The following is an 18834-nucleotide window of genomic DNA, read 5'->3' as shown; positions in this document are numbered from 1 at the left end:
AGGAGTACAACATCATAGATGCCATCTTGCCACATTATTATTATTATTTTTTTTTTTTTGTGGGGACACCTTGTACAAAGGGAGGTGAGGAGAGGGAGAGGCGGAGAATCACATATTGTGCATTTAGTTTGCTAAGGCGGCAAGAATAAATACTGCTGCTCTACCGAAGCATCCACCAAATGAGCCATGTTTTTCTTCGTTGAGGGTTTAAAAAAAGGCTTTTGGTCTGAAATGTATGCTGACCATTATTTATTATATTGATTTATCGTAACCATTTTAGCTGTGTTCATGCAAATGTAATGAATCTTCCCAAAGGTGTGTTTTTTTTGTCTGATTTTGTCATTTAATATAAATATGCCACTTTTAATCCCTTTTTATTTACTGCATTGAATTTGAGTGCAACGGGTTTCATACACGCTCAGGTCTTGAGAATTTGGGAGGTTTTTTTTGTTTTGTTTTCTACCAGATTGCATCATTTATGAATTTTTGAACAAGTGAGCAATTCCATGTAATGATCTTATTTTTCCAAGAGAGTGTTTAATGGCTTACGGCACTTCAGTGAAGCAAATGAGTCACGCAATTTCGATTTTAAGTAGTGATCGCCTCTGCTGAATTACGTTATAATTTAAGACGTGGAAGCTCCCTCTGCTGGCTGACTGTACAACTAGCAGTACTGTAAAATAAATGAGAACATAGAATATTCATTTGAGGCTGTTCCACATTGTGCAAACAAAAATAGAATCGTAAGGGTTCAAAAGTTCCACCAATGACAAGAACTGAGTAAGTAAAAACATTTTATGCAGTAAAAGTGACGCCAGTGTAGCACAGTGAGGATTTTTGAAATGCCAGAAACAAAAATTGTCACAAAAAATTATTTATTCAGCAATGCAATTTTGGAACTTGAGAATGACCTGACTGGGAGCAGAGGTGGCAAATCCAGGTCCAGAAAGTAAAAACCCTGCCACAGTTTGGCTTTAGCCTCAGGTGCTAGTTAGCAAGCTCCTATGATGCTCATTTACCGACCAGTGAGCTAGCAAGCTAGCTAGCACTAAGGGCTAAAGCCAAGCTAGATAGTGTTGTCAGAAGGATTCTTTGTTTTCTCGTGTTCATGATGTTGATTATCAAAACATGCAATGAGATCTGTGAAATCAGATATTTCCTCAAGGATTTATTATCACAAATTTGTACAGAGAGAAAATGCAGTTGAACCCACGCCATGCTCTTCTCATCTGTGTCGCCCCTTCCTCTGCTCGTCACTGATATCCTTTGTCCTTGAAAATCCCTCCCAGATAGTCACATGGTACACAGAAAGTCAGATAAGAGAGCTGAGTTGTTTTTCAGAAGAGACAGACCTAGTGGGGCCGGTAGTAAAAACAAAGGGATCTAATTAACACATTCGCATGCCCCCACCAAATGGTTTCAGAAATGTGTGAAAAGAGAAAATCACCCCCTGACATCATTTGAATTCTCACACAGAACTATACTAAGTAAATCAAAGCAATTATGTCCAATTCTAAATAGTTACAACTAAATCAAAACAGAAGATGGACTTCAGTAGCTAGCTAGCACCCGTGGTTTTTACCTGCTAGCTAGCAAGCTAGCACTAGGGGCTAAAGCTAACTGTGGCATGGTTTTTACGTTTTGGACCTGGATTTGACGCCTCTGACTGGGAGCCAGTCACAAGAAGGAGTCATGCCATATCACCTACATATAAACAATAAATAAAAATAAACTTCTTCCAACTGCCTTTCTGCACATGTCAATTTCAGCACACGGTGACAGTTTTATGGGCAAAAATTTGAAAACCATGTTCCACAGGATGAGCGCTAATATATCCAATTGCGGCACACTTGGGACAAGCTGAATCAAACAAAACAATGATTTGATGAACTTGATTTTGTGCTTTTAGCTCTCTCCCAAGTTGTGAAAGCCATAAGAGCTACCTCAAGTGCAAAACTCTCTTTTTATGATGGTCTCTCCCACTTTTACAACATTTTCCAACAGTCCATGCAATCGGCAAGAGCGAGCGAACATGCAATTTAGGATTGCATTAAATCAGGGCCGTTATCAATACATGGCCAAAAACGGGCACTAACGAGCTGAAAGGTTGCTCAAATCGAACAAGGCCTGAGGGTTAAATACACGAGAGCAGGTTATGTTCTAAAAATAATGACGAGGTGCTGCTGGAGAACATGTTTGGACCCGAGCAGCCCAGCGGGTGGTTCGGGCCACCGGGTCTCCGGAGGCGCGCTCCTGCAGAGCTGCTTACGTCCATCTCGGCTCCTTTTTTTTTCCGAGCGCCGAGTAAGAAATCATATTCGATAGGCCTCCCGCTCCGGGATGCTGCGGGACTAATTGAGCCGGCGCTTGACGGACGGAAAGACAAACGTCAGCGGCGGAGCACGGAGGACGCCAGCTTGCTTTTCAGCCGACAAAACTCGGCGCGGAAGTGCGGGTTGACTGCGGCGTACGTTATCGGGTTACTCAGTGATGTGATGCAGGCGATGGACACCGACAGGATCTCCACTTCCTGCGCGGTCGCGTTCTGGAACGCAGAAGAAGAACAACGTGGCTTCAAAGTCGTTTGTGGGATATGCGTTTTGATTTCAAATGTGTCTCAAGCGGACGTTTGATGATGGATCGTCAAGGGACGGCGCAAGAACAAAACTGCACACGCGCAAGCGGGAGATCAAATAAATGACATTACATTCGTTTTGCTGCGAGCGTATTTTATCGGAAATGATGTGAAAATACACCATTTAAATGAAGTCCTATAAGCTTCTGCAGGTGTTCCTAATGAAGTGTCTTGGATGTGCAAATGTACAAAAGCCAATTCCACAAAAGTTGGGACACGATACAAATTGTGAATAAAAACTGAATGCAATTATGCGGAAGTGCCAAATTTCAATATTTTGACAGGTGAGAACTGAGAAATGGTATCATCGGAAGAGAAAAATATGTTGAATGTAAATTTCATGCTGCCAACAAATCTCCAAAAAGTTGCGACAGACAGCAATAAGAGGCTGGAAAAATCAATTGTCACCACTAATGAATTGGCAACTTGATTGGCGTATAAAAAGAGCTTCTCGTAGTGGCCGTGTCTCCCAGAAGCCAAGATGGTTCGAGAATCACTCATTCCTCCAATGTTGCGCAGAAAGAAATATCAGAAAGGCGTTTAGCAGCCAAAAATCGCAAAAAGCTTGAAGTCATCATCCAAAGATTCTGAGAATCTGCAACCATCTGCGTGTGTCAGGGTCAAGGTGGACAAGTCCTACTGGATTGCATGGGCAGCTGCCACATCTGGAAAGGCCTGGTCAATGCACAAAGGTATATTCAGATTGGAGGGCAACATCTGCTCCCAACCAGGCGTCATCACTTTTAGAAAAGATCTTGCATTTCTCAACATGACCAGCGGCACCAATTGCATCATCACGGCTGCGTAGGAAAAAGGATATCGTCCGGGTATTGAAAATGCCAGCCTGCAAGTCCACTTCTTTCACTTCCAGAGCACATCTGGCGCATCATAAAGGCGAAGGTGCAACCAAGAAAGTTGAATGGTTGGAGAGACGCGTGTTGGACAAGAATGGGACAGCATTCCTATTTGCAAACGTGTCTCCTCCATCCCCAGACGTTTGCGGACTGTTGTAAGAAGAAGAGGGGATAATATATATATATATATATGTGTGTATATGTATATATATGTATATGTATTAAAAAAAAAAATACATTTATTTAAAAAAAATTTAACTCTTTGACTGCCAGACGTTTTCAGAAAAGGGATGCCGTGGGTGCCAGCCGATTTAAGCATTTTGACTGATCTTTCAAGGTCCATAGAAAATTATGTGTTTGGACTATGGAAACACACATCCTACCAAATGAAAGATTGGACTCTCATCTTTCATCAGAAAAAAAAGTTTGTTTCTACCTTATTCCGTTTTTCAGTCATCAACAATAGAAAATGGTTAGTTTCACCTCTGTTTTGAGACAAACGTCTTTTAACGTCTTTGGCACTCCTCCCTAGGATTTTACTAAACGTAATTTAACGTTTTTGGCAGTCAAAGAGTTAATTGATTTGTTGTTGTTGTTTTTAAAAAAAAAAAAAAAAAGGAGAGCAATGATGATGTCAAATCGAATGAACAATACTGAGCTCTCCTGTAAGAAAAAAAAAAAAAGAAGAAGAGGGGATGCCTCACATTGCTGAAAATGGCCTTGTCACAACTTTTTGCAGATTTGTTGACACCATGGAATTTAAAATCAACATCGTTTCCCCTTCAAATCATGCATTTTCTCACTTTAAACTTTTCGACCTGTTCTCTATGTTCTATTCTGAATGAAATATGAAAATTTGGCACTTCCGCATCATTGCATTTGTTTTTTTTATTCAACAATTTGTATCGTGTCCCAACTTTTTGGGAATTGGCTTTGTGCATTTGCACATCCAAGACACTTCATTAGGAACACCTGCAGAAGCTTATAATACTTCATTGAAATGGATGGATGGATGGATAAACAGAAAGATGGATGGATGGAGTAACAGAATGATGATAGATGGACGGATGGAAGAAGAAACAGAAGGATGATGGATGGATAAACAGAAAGATGGATGGACGGATGGAAGAAGAAGCAGAAAGATGATGAATGGATGGATGATGAAGTAACAGAAGGATGGATGAACAGAAAGATGGATGGATGCAGTAAGAGAATGATGATAGATGGACGGATGGAAGAAGAAACAGAAGGATGATGGATGGATAAACAGAAAGATGGATGGATGGATGGATGGATGAAGAAGCAGAAAGATGATGAATGGATGGATGATGAAGTAACAGAAGGATGGATAATGGATGGATGGATGGATGAAGTAACAGAAGGATGGATAATGGATGGATGAATGGATGAAGTAACAGAAAGATGGATGGATGGATGGATGAATGGATGAACAGAAAGATGGATGGATGGATGAAGAAGCAGAAAGATGATGAATGGATGGATGATGAAGTAACAGAAGGATGGATAATGGATGGATGAATGGATGAACAGAAAGATGGATGGATGAAGTAACAGAATGATGATAGATGGACGGATGGAAGAAGAAACAGAAGGATGATGGATGGATAAACAGAAAGATGGATGGATGGATGGATGAAGAAGCAGAAAGATGATGAATGGATGGATGATGAAGTAACAGAAGGATGGATAATGGATGGATGAATGGATGAACAGAAAGATGGATGATGGATGGATGAAGGAACAGAAGGATGGATGAACAGAAAGATAGATGGCTGGATGAAGTAACAGAAAGATGGATGGATGGACGGAAGGATGGCTAGCTGGGTGGATGAACAAATGAGCGAAGAGAAGAACAAAATTATGCGTGACACATGAATGGGTGAAAGGCTGAACAGACGGATGGATGAATGGATGGATGGACAGATCGAAGGATGTACGATTGACGGACCGGTGCATAGATTGAATATACGGAAGGATAAAGACATCGACGGATGGCTGAACTAACAAAAGGACAGATGGATAGAAAAAACGAAGGCGGATGACCTGCGTGTTCCTGTTCCTGTGCACAATCCAGTTGACGAGCACGGTGATGACGAGCGGCGTCCAGAAGACGAGGAAGGTGAGGATGATGTAACCCGCCCGTTTGGCCGTCCTGCTCTCCTTACTCTTGCTGCATCGCTCCCGGCTGGCGGCGGCCGGCATCATGCAAACGGCGCCTTGGATGTCGGGCGCCTCCAGAGGGCCGCCGCCCGACGCCGGCAGCGCCACTGCCACCGGCGAGGCGGCGGCGCTCCCTGTCGACCCGGCGGGATCGGTCACAAAGGTGCAAACGTGAAGGCTTGTTGCTTTCACTTGGTCAAAGGTCAGCTGCCGGCCCGATCGCTTCTCTGCGCCGCGATCGCCCGGCGGCTGGCGCCCATTTGTGATGGCGCTCTTAACGGCGGAGACAGCAAGAGATGGTTGTGCGACGGTCCGCTCAAGGCGCTCGGATTGGACGGCTTCCTGGGCTGCCGGCAACTCGGTGAATCGAGCTTCTGCGCCGGGTTCGTTGCCGTTTGAACAAATCTCGTTTCTGGTGGAACATTTAGACCATCACAGATTAAATTCTGTACATTCTTAGAATACGGATCATGATTTCATCCATTTTGACTAGGGGTGTCAAAATGAGTGTGTTCATTTTGAGTTAAAGTTCCTTCAATACAACCTCATTTTTTAACGTGTGATTAATGACCGCCGCTTATTTGGAAAGTCGGTACTGGGGGAATTCCAGTCGCAACGCAGCAGACACGTCAAAATTTAGCAGTAATAAATGCCATAAAAATGCATGTATTTGTGGAGACGAAGGTCAAGTTGTATTTTGTACTTTTATTTACTTAGTATTTCGGTTAATATTGACATAAATATAATTAAAAGCACATTTAAATTCATCCCCAAAGGCTCATGTATTCAACTAATAAGAGGCCGGAAAAATCAATTGCTCATGTATTAAACAAATTCCCAAAGACTAAAGCAAAGGACATTTTCGCTATCGTTTTAGTTATTTTTGAAAACATAAAATGTAGTTTCAGTTAGTTTTTCGATTTTTTAAAAAGCATTTTCGTTTTCACTTTATTTTGTTAACGAAATTGTCTTTTGAATTTTCGTTGTTTTTTCGTTAACTAAACTAACCTAACAATCGCCTAAATGTCATACCCTGAATGTTGTTGGCTTTTCCTGAACTTTTTTGGAACAATGCTTGAAACGGTCAACAAATGCCAGGACGCACCTTTGTGTTTTTGTCGGCGCCAAATTGGAATCTTCCTCGGTTGAATCGGCCTCCGTTTGGTGTACCTGGACGACGCACGGGTCCTTGCGTCCGCCCTCCATTTTGTCATTGTTGGACACGGGGAAGATTCCTTTGTCAAATATCTTCCGATTGTGCGCACGGACAAGGACGAAGATCCGAGCGTAGAAGCCGACGGTGACGCCGAAGCAAGCCGCCCACAGCGGGAACAGGACGTAAATCCCAAACGTGTCGTAGGAGGACGACTGCGGCGAACCCGTGCACCTGGCGTGCACGGGCGAGTCCTTGGCGTAGGTCAGGCACAAGAAAGCCACCAGGACGGCCCACAGCCACGTGAGCGGGATGGACGCTAGGATTCGCCGCCGTCTCTCGCCGCTTTCGAAGGGCCGCGCGACGGCCCGGTACCGCTCGGCGCCGATGCAGGCCAGCGTGGAGAGCTGCGAGCAGCAGACGAAGGAGAAGGAGGCCACCTGGGCTCGGCCCAAAAAAAGGACGGATCATGGGCGGATGGGCAGAAAGATGAATATGCGCATGGAGGCTGATGAACGAATGAATGGATGAAAGGACAAAAGGAAAGAGATAGACAGACATGGGAGGAAGGATTTATGTGTGTAAACTAAAAATAGTTGGGGGTAAAAAAATTTAAATAGGGCGAAAAATGGACCAACACACCACTTGGGTCAATTTGACCCAAAGAACGGGTTGGTCCATTTTTTTTTGAATGGGTGAATGTATGAACAGAAGGAATGACATATGAATGGATGATGGATGGAAGGATGAATAATTGGATAATGGCAAGAAAAACAAAGACAGATGGATGGATGGATGACAGTAATGACAAAGTATGGATGAATGAATAAATGAATGAATGAATGCATGAACGAACAAAGGAATTAATTAAAGTATGTCAACACTAATGAGTGGATTATGAGCAGAAGGGTAGATGGAGTGATGCATGGATGAATGGAAAGAGGAATGGAGAAAAGCAAGATGAGTTGATAGATGAATGAGTGGATGTACGGACAGGAATGTCATATGAATGATGGATGGATAAATGGATGGGTGGATAGATGGATGGATGGATAATGGACAGAACAAATAAATAGATGGATAACATAAGTATTGACAAATAAATTATGAATGAATGGGGCATGTGAAGACTAATGAATGATGGATGAAGAGAAGCATAGAGGAGGGATGGATGGATGTATAGAGGAATGGAGAACAACAAGAGTGCTGGATGAATGGGTGAATGTATTGGCAGAAGGAATGGCATAATGAATGGATGATGGATAGAAAGGTGAATGGATGATGGCCAGAAGAGCACATAATAGATGGATGGATGACATAAGCATTGACAAATAAATTATGAATGAATGAATGGGGCATGTGAAGACTAATGAATGATGGATGAAGAGAAGCATAGAGGAGGGATGGATGGATGTATAGAGGAATGGAGAAAAACAAGAGTGCTGGATGAATGGGTGAATGTATTGGCAGAAGGAATGGCATAATGAATGGATGATGGATAGAAAGGTGAATGGATGATGGCCAGAAGAGCACATAATAGATGGATGGATGACATAAGCATTGACAAATAAATTATGAATGAATGAATGAATGGCGCATGTAGAGACCAATGAATGAATGGATTAACTGGATAGCTGGATGGAAGAATGGATGGATTCATCGATAGAGGATTGGAGGAAAAACATGAAGGGTTGATGAATGGGTGGAAGTATGGACAGAAGGAATGGGATAATGAAAGGATGATGGATAGAAGGATAAATGGAAAATGGACAGAAGAACAAATGAATAGATAGATGGATGGATGACATAAATATTGACAAATAAATTGTGAATTAATTCATTAAGATACCAATGAAAGGATGGATTAACAGAAGGATAACTGGAGGGATTGATGGACGGATGAATGGATGGATAATGGCCAGAAGAACAAATGGATGACAGAAGTACTGATGACTAAAGTATGGATGAACAGATAGACATGCTAGGAAGCTCGGTAAAGTGGACAGACGGACAACCACAAGGAGAACAAAAGTATTCCACCTGGACGTCGCACAAGACCCGGCGAGCGTCGCGACCTCGCCCGTCACGCAGCAGCAGGACGGCAAGAAGCACGGGACAGTCGCCGACGCAGCGCAGGATGTCGACGGCCGCCAGGTTGACCAGCAGCCCGTTGGTCCACGTGCGCAGGCTCCTCTGCCGGCACACGGCCAGGATGACGAAGGCGTTGGCCGCCAGCCCCGCCACGGACGTGGAGGTCAGGATGAAGCAGTTGGCCGCCAGGAAGGCGGCTCGGACGCGCTCGCCGCTCGCCGTGCCGTTTCCGTCGGGGGTTGGCATGGCTCCAACATGTTGAGTTGCCGTGCACGGCGTCCTCTCTTGACAGGCAGGATGCTTGCGAACGCATCCGCCCCTTTTCATCAGCACTCCCGACAGCGCCGCCAGGCCACGCGGGACTTCTCGCCGTTCACATCAATTAAATTCACGGCAGGGGGGGGGGAAACAAAAATGGCTGCTAATTGAAGGGCAGTTGCGTTGCTTTTTAATCTTCTCGCCTTTTTTCCTACTACCTCCATAAAAAGAGGATTACAACACAATAAAATAATGTAGTGGTGCAGGGGGATGTATACTGTACATATAAATCAAGTATATGGCCTCTACTTTAACACAAGCGCACTGTACTTAACCCACGCTGAGAGCAATCTGGGCGGATATTTGGCTTCTCGATGATTTGCAGTAGCCAATTCAATTTTATACATATTGCCACTAAAGCTTTTACGTGCAATCTTATTGACTAATAATTCCAGCTTTAAGTAGTAATATGTGGAAAAAGCAGTACTGTGCTTTATACCACAGATGCCAAATTGAGGTCCAGAAAGTAGAAACCCTGCCAGTTTGGCTTTAGCCTCGGGTGCTCGTTAGCTAGCTAGCTCCCATGGTGCTCGTTTACCTGCTAGGGAGCTAGGTAGCACTAGGGGCTAAAGCCAAACTAGCCAAGCTAGCTAGCTAGCACCGATGGCGCTCGTTTACCTGCCATAGAGCTAGTTAACTAGCTAGCACTAGGGGCTAAAGCCAAACGAGCCAAGCCAGAACCGTATATAGAGTTTGGCCAACTCGGTTTCAGCGGGGTAACAAGATGGTGTCCAATCACCAATCACAGGATGATTGGTCAACTGCTGGACAAATGACATATGGACGCCATCTTATTACCCTGCTGAAACCGAGTTGGCCAAACTCTATATACAGCTCTGAGCCACGCTAGCTAGCTAGCTAGCACCGATGGCGCTCGTTTACCTGCCATAGAGCTAGTTAACTAGCTAGCACTAGGGGCTAAAGCCAAACTAGCCAAGCCAGAACCGTATATAGAGTTTGGCCAACTCGGTTTCAGCGGGGTAACAAGATGGTGTCCAATCACCAATCACAGGATGATTGGTCAACTGCTGGACAAATGACATATGGACGCCATCTTATTACCCTGCTGAAACCGAGTTGGCCAAACTCTATATACAGCTCTGAGCCACGCTAGCTAGCTAGCTAGCACCGATGGCGCTCGTTTACCTGCCATAGAGCTAGTTAACTAGCTAGCACTAGGGGCTAAAGCCAAACTAGCCAAGCCAGAACCGTATATAGAGTTTGGCCAACTCGGTTTCAGCGGGGTAACAAGATGGTGTCCAATCACCAATCACAGGATGATTGGTCAACTGCTGGACAAATGACATATGGACGCCATCTTATTACCCTGCTGAAACCGAGTTGGCCAAACTCTATATACAGCTCTTAGCCAAGCTAGCTAGCTAGCTAGCACCGATGGCGCTCGTTTACCTGCCATAGAGCTAGTTAACTAGCTAGCACTAGGGGCTAAAGCCAAACTAGCCAAGCCAGAACCGTATATAGAGTTTGGCCAACTCGGTTTCAGCGGGGTAACAAGATGGTGTCCAATCACCAATCACAGGATGATTGGTCAACTGCTGGACAAATGACATATGGACGCCATCTTATTACCCTGCTGAAACCGAGTTGGCCAAACTCTATATACAGCTCTTAGCCAAGCTAGCTAGCTAGCTAGCACCGATGGCGCTCGTTTACCTGCCATAGAGCTAGTTAACTAGCTAGCACTAGGGGCTAAAGCCAAACTAGCCAAGCCAGAACCGTATATAGAGTTTGGCCAACTCGGTTTCAGCGGGGTAACAAGATGGTGTCCAATCACCAATCACAGGATGATTGGTCAACTGCTGGACAAATGACATATGGACGCCATCTTATTACCCTGCTGAAACCGAGTTGGCCAAACTCTATATACAGCTCTTAGCCAAGCTAGCTAGCTAGCTAGCACCGATGGCGCTCGTTTACCTGCCATAGAGCTAGTTAACTAGCTAGCACTAGGGGCTAAAGCCAAACTAGCCAAGCCAGAACCGTATATAGAGTTTGGCCAACTCGGTTTCAGCGGGGTAACAAGATGGTGTCCAATCACCAATCACAGGATGATTGGTCAACTGCTGGACAAATGACATATGGACGCCATCTTATTACCCTGCTGAAACCGAGTTGGCCAAACTCTATATACAGCTCTGAGCCACGCTAGCTAGCTAGCTAGCACCCATGGCGCTCGTTTACCTGCTAGGGAGCTAGCTCGCTAGCACTAGGGGCTAAAACCAAATTGTGGCAGGGTTCTTACTTTCTGGACCCGGATTTTCTCCCTCTGCTTTATACAATATGTATGAATCAGGAAGTCGAATCAAAAGTTTTGGGACAATTTCGGTTTCCTGTTAGTATTTCAGATAAAAAAATAACATATCTTCTCAAAAAAACCAGAACCTTCAAATAAATAAAGGCACTTTTACAGTTCATCTCGCTTTCTTCCAATGTTTTTGTGCAATTTTAATCGCGTGGCCGGCGACCAGCTGCCCATCCCATTTGGCCATCCAAAGGTGAGAAGCTGGGCCAGATGGGACTTGTTGAGCGGTCCGAGGTAATGAAGGCGAGCCGGGCCGGAGGATTACCGCCTGACATTGCATAATCCTGTTTGCCGATAAAGTGTGAAATGCTCTTTGCTTCCGATGCGAAGCTTACCGACTCGACGGAAAATCTGGGATTAGATCAACACAATGTATTATTTCCTTTCGCCCCCGTCTGGAATATTACGCGTTTGTCGCAAAAGTCAGCTCGTGTGACATTCGCACAATCGGAACTCAAAGACGGGTACTTGTTAGTTTTGAATAATATGACAAATTAAAATACGTGTAACACGTTATGCAGGCTCAATCAACGCATGCTTAATTCAACTGTTAATATTCCCCTTTTTTAATTATTATTATTAATAAATAATCACCCGTTGTCTGGGTTTGGTCATGTGACGTTAGCAAACGGAGCCATGATTGTCCGTTTCCCGTTTCCTGAGCGTGCGTAATGCCATCTTCGAGAGTGGCAAAATGTGTTTTTAAATATATCAAATTGTACATAAAAAAATAATGACGCTATCACTTTAATTATATACAAAATATTATTTTCTTACTGCTGAAAATGGTTAAATGAGTCAAGCATCTGTTTTAAGTACCGTAATGCCACTTTGAAGAGGGCAAGGTGAGGCAAAAGCAATTTATTTAATGGGACAAGCGGTCAAACAACAAATACAAAATGAGAGCACTTGTAAACGGAGCCGCTGCATGCCACATTGCAAAGCCAGATGCTCGCATCAGCGAGATAGCGCGACGATACTCACTAGGCCACGCCCCTTAAAGGCAGGCAAGCAACATGATTATTACAGTATTTAAAAAATTCATTACAGTGTCTTGTTATGATATACTATGAATATAGGGCTATTTTTCTTTCTTTCTTTTACAAATTCTTTATCACAAGAGATTGTTGTGATTTTTTATTTTTTTTTGGGGGGGGGGGGGGGACTCATTTAACTCATTCACTGCCATAAATTAATTAAAATATATAAAAAATTAGGAGCGACAGGCAATTAAATGTTTTATTGTAATTAATTGTATGGCTTCACTAGTTAACTCACGATTAATCGCAAATTTTATATCTGTTCTAAATGTACCATAAAAAAATCCTAGGTTTTCATACTCTACTATAAAGTGGAAAAAATGTTAAACTAATAGAAATAGTTCAAATTAATTTTCGACGTTTTTAGCCGTCAATGGCAGTGAATTAATTTTTTTTTTAAAAGAAGGAAAGATAAAAAAAATTGGGCGTCAGGTGATTAAAATGTTAATCGTAATTAATTGCATGACTTTACTAGTTAATTCACGATTAATCACAAATTGTATATCTGTTCTAAATGTACAGTAACAAAATTCTAGCTTTTCATGTTCTTGTTAATAAAAGAGGGAAAAAAATGTTCAACTAATAGAAATAGTTCAAATGAATTTTTGACGTTTTTTAGCCGTCAATGGCAGTGAATGAGTTAATTTCAACGGCAAAATAATTGATTTGAGTCAATTTTGTTACGAGCTAGGTAACAGAACAAATACAACGTGATCAAGGTAACACTGTATCATTATTATACTTTACCGACCATTATTACCGTAGTCAAATTTGGTGTCAGTGTACCTAATGAAATGGCCGACGAGAGCCTTGCGGTGTCTATAGCGACGGTCACGGACAAGACAAAGTGAGAAGAACAACACTACGCCTGCCTTGGATTGCTTGAGTGTGCAGCAGAAGGAGTCCTCTTGCTTCCTTTGTCCTCCTTCTGCTCCTCAGCTGTCAATCCCCCTGTCCAGACCGCCGCGGCGTTGATGGCGTCCGTCGCGGACTCTCTGTGAGTTTGTCGTGGGGGGGATGGGGATGGGGGGGGGGTCTGGTTTTCACAAAGGTAGCACCTTGCTGTGCCTGTTGATCCTGCTGGAGCAGCTGGGCTGGCACTTCCTGCTCATGGGCCGCATGCCGACGCTAACCACGGTGGCGGTCCCGCGGGGGATGTAGCGGCCGCAGGAGAGGATCTCCAGGGCGGCGTCTCGAAACTGACGGGACAAAAACAATGTTATGTGCATGCCGGGCCAGTTGGTGGCGCTGTGACATGGTGAAGAAACAGCACGCAGGTGAAAACACAAACTGCTTCTCCGCCAAAAGGGAATTTTGACATTGATAAACATTACTTGCAAAGAGTAGAAGACTTTGGGCTAAAATGCACTTTAACCTTTACAGGTGAACTTAATTTGACCTGCTGGATACTTTTGACTATCCAACTGTTTCAATAGTTTTTCTCTACGGCAAAATTCACTTTCACATTGACTTCAATTTTCTCCAGTCTCAGCTCAGTGGCCACTTCCTGTTTGATGGCGATGTACTGTTAGTTTGTCTTGACCTTTTCATGTCAAAATATAAACAAGATGACTTTTTGAAAAGCATTTTTTTTAATTGAACCAATACATTTATAGGTACATCCATGGATCAAATAGCTGTTGTGAATTCTGCCATATTTGTATGAAAACATTGTTAGGCCAGACGGATTTAGGTGAGGTGCGGTGGCTTGAGAAAAATAAAGAATTGATGAAAGCAGTTGAATCGTAATTACTGTAATGCAATTTCTTCCATTACACAAAATGTCACTTTCTACCATCAGAAAATTGTCTTTTAGGGGAAAAGTGGTGGCAGAGTTTCTTTAAAATATCATTTTGCATGATCAAAATAGTCAAATCCTAATTTTATTTATTGAGAAAAAACATTTGCATTTGGCTGAAATGGTGCCCCGTGTGGGGCCAGATTTTGAAGCAACACTTCCAAGAACGTATAGCGCCATTTTGTAAAGTCTCGTTAGAAATCATGTGCTTATTGTTAACTTTGTTGTTGTTTTTCTCCATAGATGTCGTTCTGTGTCTTGTACATACTTGTTATGTGTCATACTATGATTTTGTTGGTCTCATGATGATCAGAGTTGCCCTGCACGGCCGCCGCACATGCTGCTCATACCAACCAGAATCCAGAATAATTTTTTTATTAACTCTTTGACTGCCAGACGTTTTCAGAAAAAAGATGCCGTGGGTGCCAGCCGATTTTAAGCATTTTGACTGATCTTTCAAGGTCCATAGAAAATTATGTGTTTGGACTATGGAAACACACATACTACCAAAAAAAGATTGGACTCTCATCTTTCATCAGAAAAAAAAAGTTTGTTTCTACCTTATTCCGTTTTTCAGTAATCCACAATAGAAAATGGTTAGTTTCACCTCTGTTTTGAAACAAACGTCTTCTAACGTCTTTGGCACTCCTCCATAGGATTTTACTAAACGTTATTTAACGTTTTTGGCAGTCAAAGAGTTAACAAAAGTGGAAAAAATGTTCAACTAATAGAAATACTTAAAATTAATTTTTGACGTCTATAGCCGTCAATGGCAGTGAATGAGTTAATGTTGTGTAAATCATTAATTTTTTTTTTCTTCTTTTTTTTCTGTTGTGTAAATTCTTACAGTGGGAATAATAATTCCGTTTCATACGAGCTAACTTCTGCTATGGCAAAGGAGGACTCGGATTGAATTTTAGATCCTTTTGGGAGTCTGGACTTTTACCTGCTTGTTGGAGAGGAAGTAGATGACGGGGTTGTACACGGGGCTGGTTTTGGCAAAGTACATGGGCATGGTGGCCAGCAACGGGGGGATGTGGAGCTGCGGGTGCAGGACCACCACCACAGACAGAGCCGTGTAGGGCAGCCAGCACACAAAAAATGCTACGATCATAGCCAGGACCATCTTGACGGCGTGGTCCGTCTCCTTCTGCAAAGAACGCCCGACCTGCTGCTCCACACTCTTGTTCAACTGAAAAGAAAAAAAACTCCGGTCCATCATTTAGGTTAGGCATTTTTTTGTTGTGGAGCGTGCCGTCGTGCCGTCGTACCTTCCGCATGGACGCCAGCACTTTGGAGTAGCAGTAGATGATGACGACCACGGGGAAGAGGAAGCACATGAGCGTGTATAGGATGAGGTAGCTGTAGTTGCTCCACGAGCGCTCCTCCCAGGACAGCGAGCAGGACGTCTGCACGCCCTCGGGGCTGTACCCGCTCCATCCCAACAGCGGCGCCACGGCCCAGAACAGGCAGAAGAGCCAGACGGCCAGGAGTCCCGTCACGCTGCGTCTCATGCTCAGCTCGCGGCTGGCGCAGGGTTCGCACACCACCTTGTAGCGCTCGTACGACAGCAGGGTCAGCGTGCACAGCGACACCAGGCCTGTGGGGGGGAGACACATGCTGGCTCTTGTAATGTAATAGAGTACAAATACTTTTGTTTGATTACAATATAAAATGTCAAGAAAATGTTTGTTGACGTAAGCCTGAATAGCGCATCACAACAAGGGAAACATTTCTTTTGCTTTAAAGGTCCTATTAACCCTGGAGAACCCACGGGGTCAAATTTGGCCCCTATAAATTCTCCTACTCAAATAACAAAGACCTTTTTTTTTTTCCCCCAGCAGTGATTTTGTCCCTGTGTTCTTCTTTCCATTGGCCAAAGTGTGCTTGTGCATTCAAAATCCAGTTCTAAAATGCAACAAATAAAACAAAAAAATATATATTGTTCAATGTAGCGGTGTATTTGATTGATTATTTTCTTAAATTCTAAATACAGGAATGTGATTTGACCAAAGTGAAATGATCTGAAAATTTAGCCGGGGGTCTGGGGGCCGCTGGCACCCAGCTAGGTCCAGGGCAGTGCCCTGGTGGGGGGACAAGGGGGCCCCGGAGCTCATGGGTTTTCCGTGTTTTTAAGTACTTTCAATGCACTCACATGACAAAGAAATAGACAAAACAACAGCATCAATTTTCAATGTATATTGAACTATCCCATATAAAATGGCAGTTTTAGTCAACTCAAAATCAGTCACATTCAAAAACATTGGACTGCCTTTGCTTTTAAAAACTATCACTGAGAATATCATCATATCTAACTAATGTGATTACTAAGTTAACACATAAATAATGTTGAAGAGTTCAAATTTCATGAACAAATAATTGTAATCATGACCAAATGAAAAGTAACTCATATTAGAGCATACCACAAATGTCTTTGTTATAGCAGAAGATGTTATCTGTCGGAGTCATGTGCATACACAATGAACTACTAAAAAAAAAAAAAAAAAAAAAAAAAAATCGGAATTTTTTTTTTTTGAGGGGGGGAGATAAAAAAAAGCGGAATTCCGCGAATTAGCGGAAAAATCACATCCCTGTAAATAGTTTACTGACAGTTTTTGTTATTCTGATTTTTCGAAATGATACCCCTAAATCTCAAAGGGTCAAATTTCGCCCTAATCCTAAATTAGGGAATAAAGGGTTAAAATTGAAAAAACATATATTTTGGTGTTCAGTGAACTTATAGCAGTCATTTAATGTATAATTCATAATTTTCCAAAGAAGAAAAGGGTTCTTGGGTTCTCCAGGGTTAAGCACAATGTGCCCCATCAACCATGACTGGAAAAACTCGGCAACCGCCAGGACCGTTCGTAGGTTGGCCAATCAAGAACTCTTGTCAGAGCTCCAATGTTTCTCTGAAGAAAGACGAGAACCTACCAGAAGGACAACCAACTCTTCAGAAGTCTACCGATCAGGCCTGCATGCTAATGTGGCCAGATGGAAAGCCAGACCTTCCAAAAAGATACATGACAGTCTATCTAGAGTTGGCTCAAAAGGCGCCTGTAGGATGGTAGGAACTAGGACACGGTTCGGGATTGAGGTGGGAATGTACAGAGACATTGTGGGTGAAAAAAACTTCTCCAGAGATGGCGCAATGGTTGTTGCCCCTCTATTTATCATCATAAGTCAATTTGGATCATTCAGAAATCATTAGGGAACTTCTAGATTCAGGTGGCGACAAGGAATTTTATTCGAGCATTTATGGCTTAAGCAGATTGGCGTTATAAAATAAATGTTAGAAAATATTTGACGAGTTACAAAATAAATGATGAGATTGACGGCGGCGCGGGACGATTTCAAATCAGTGAAACCAGTCGACAGTGGCTATTGTTAAGAAATGTGTTTGTAGACAATTAGGATGCGGAAAAATTTCAACGGCTTCGTAACGGAATGGACGACGAATTATCCATTAATCCAAGTATGCGCGTAAACATACCCGAAGATACGATATTTATTTGTTGATTTAAAAAAACAAAAAAACGTTTGTGTGAACGCCACAGGTGTAAGCTCTGAAATGTTTTGGGAATTATGTTTCTATCTGCTTCAGGAGCTGAGATATCTTTTATTTTTTTTAAATCGTTGGAATTTCCAGGAAAACTTCCGGTTTTTGGGGTGGACTCTAAAGTCACCCATTGCTTTAAGACGGTGGTCCTCAACCCTGATCCTCAGGGACCGGCATCCAGCCTGTTTTCCATGTCTCCCACAGCCAACACAGGTGGAGATCGTTATCAGCCTTCTCCAGAGATTGCTGATTAGCTGATGATATGAATCACCTGTGTTGGCTGTGGGAGGCATGGAAAACAGGCTGGATACCGGTCCCTGAGGACCAGGGTTGGGGACCTCTGCTTTAAGAGACATGTTTTGCCAGGCCTTAATGGGTTAATGGAGCATATATCCACATCACATTTCATGTTCTATACACTTCAAATGTACAAAATGTTCATGTTCAATGGCTATACAATGACGATCCACATATTTCGAGGCATATTTGCAAGCCGGTGCCGATATCGGCACACGCTTACCAAAGTAGTTGACGGCAAAGCCCTGGAAGACGCAGGCGGCGCGTCCCATGAAGAAGGAGCCGTGGTAGTTTGTGACGGTGACCACCAGGGAGCCGCACAGGCCGATCATGAGGTCCGACACGGCCAGGCTGAGGATGAACACGTTCATGGGGTGCAGCAGGCCGGTGTTCCTCAGGGACACGGTGATCACCAGGCCGTTGTTGAAGACGGTCAGCGCCGTGTTGATGAACATGAGGAAGGCCAGGATGCTGTAGCCCACGCGGGGGAAGACGGTGGGCGCCTCGGCGGCTTCTGAGCTCCACGCCGTGCTGTTGCCGTCCATGGTGGGAGCGGCAAACGCCCGATGAGTGCGCTCAGCTCCT

General features: G+C 43.4%; 2 protein-coding genes across 2 annotated transcripts; both read right to left on the bottom strand.

Annotated features, from left to right (window-relative positions):
- On the bottom strand, positions 1 to 13575 carry LOC144053402 (D(2) dopamine receptor A-like). Its single transcript, XM_077567817.1, has 5 exons — positions 13468 to 13575; positions 8864 to 9276; positions 6776 to 7263; positions 5554 to 6082; positions 1 to 2545 (listed from the first exon to the last, which is right to left on the bottom strand). The coding sequence occupies exons 2-5, from the start codon at positions 9239 to 9241 to the stop codon at positions 2390 to 2392; spliced, it is 1551 nt and encodes a 516-aa protein (XP_077423943.1). The 5' UTR covers positions 9242 to 9276; positions 13468 to 13575; the 3' UTR covers positions 1 to 2389.
- On the bottom strand, positions 12402 to 18794 carry parietopsin. The gene is made up of 4 exons (XM_077567827.1): positions 18473 to 18794; positions 15665 to 15993; positions 15340 to 15585; positions 12402 to 13794 (listed from the first exon to the last, which is right to left on the bottom strand). The coding sequence occupies exons 1-4, from the start codon at positions 18792 to 18794 to the stop codon at positions 13639 to 13641; spliced, it is 1053 nt and encodes a 350-aa protein (XP_077423953.1). The 3' UTR covers positions 12402 to 13638.
- Between the last annotated feature and the right edge of the window lie 40 nt (positions 18795 to 18834).

Source organism: Vanacampus margaritifer, chromosome 6 (assembly GCF_051991255.1).
Source record: "Vanacampus margaritifer isolate UIUO_Vmar chromosome 6, RoL_Vmar_1.0, whole genome shotgun sequence".
Classification (NCBI taxonomy): Eukaryota; Metazoa; Chordata; class Actinopteri; order Syngnathiformes; family Syngnathidae; genus Vanacampus; species Vanacampus margaritifer.
This window is presented reverse-complemented; position numbering and strand designations above follow the sequence as displayed.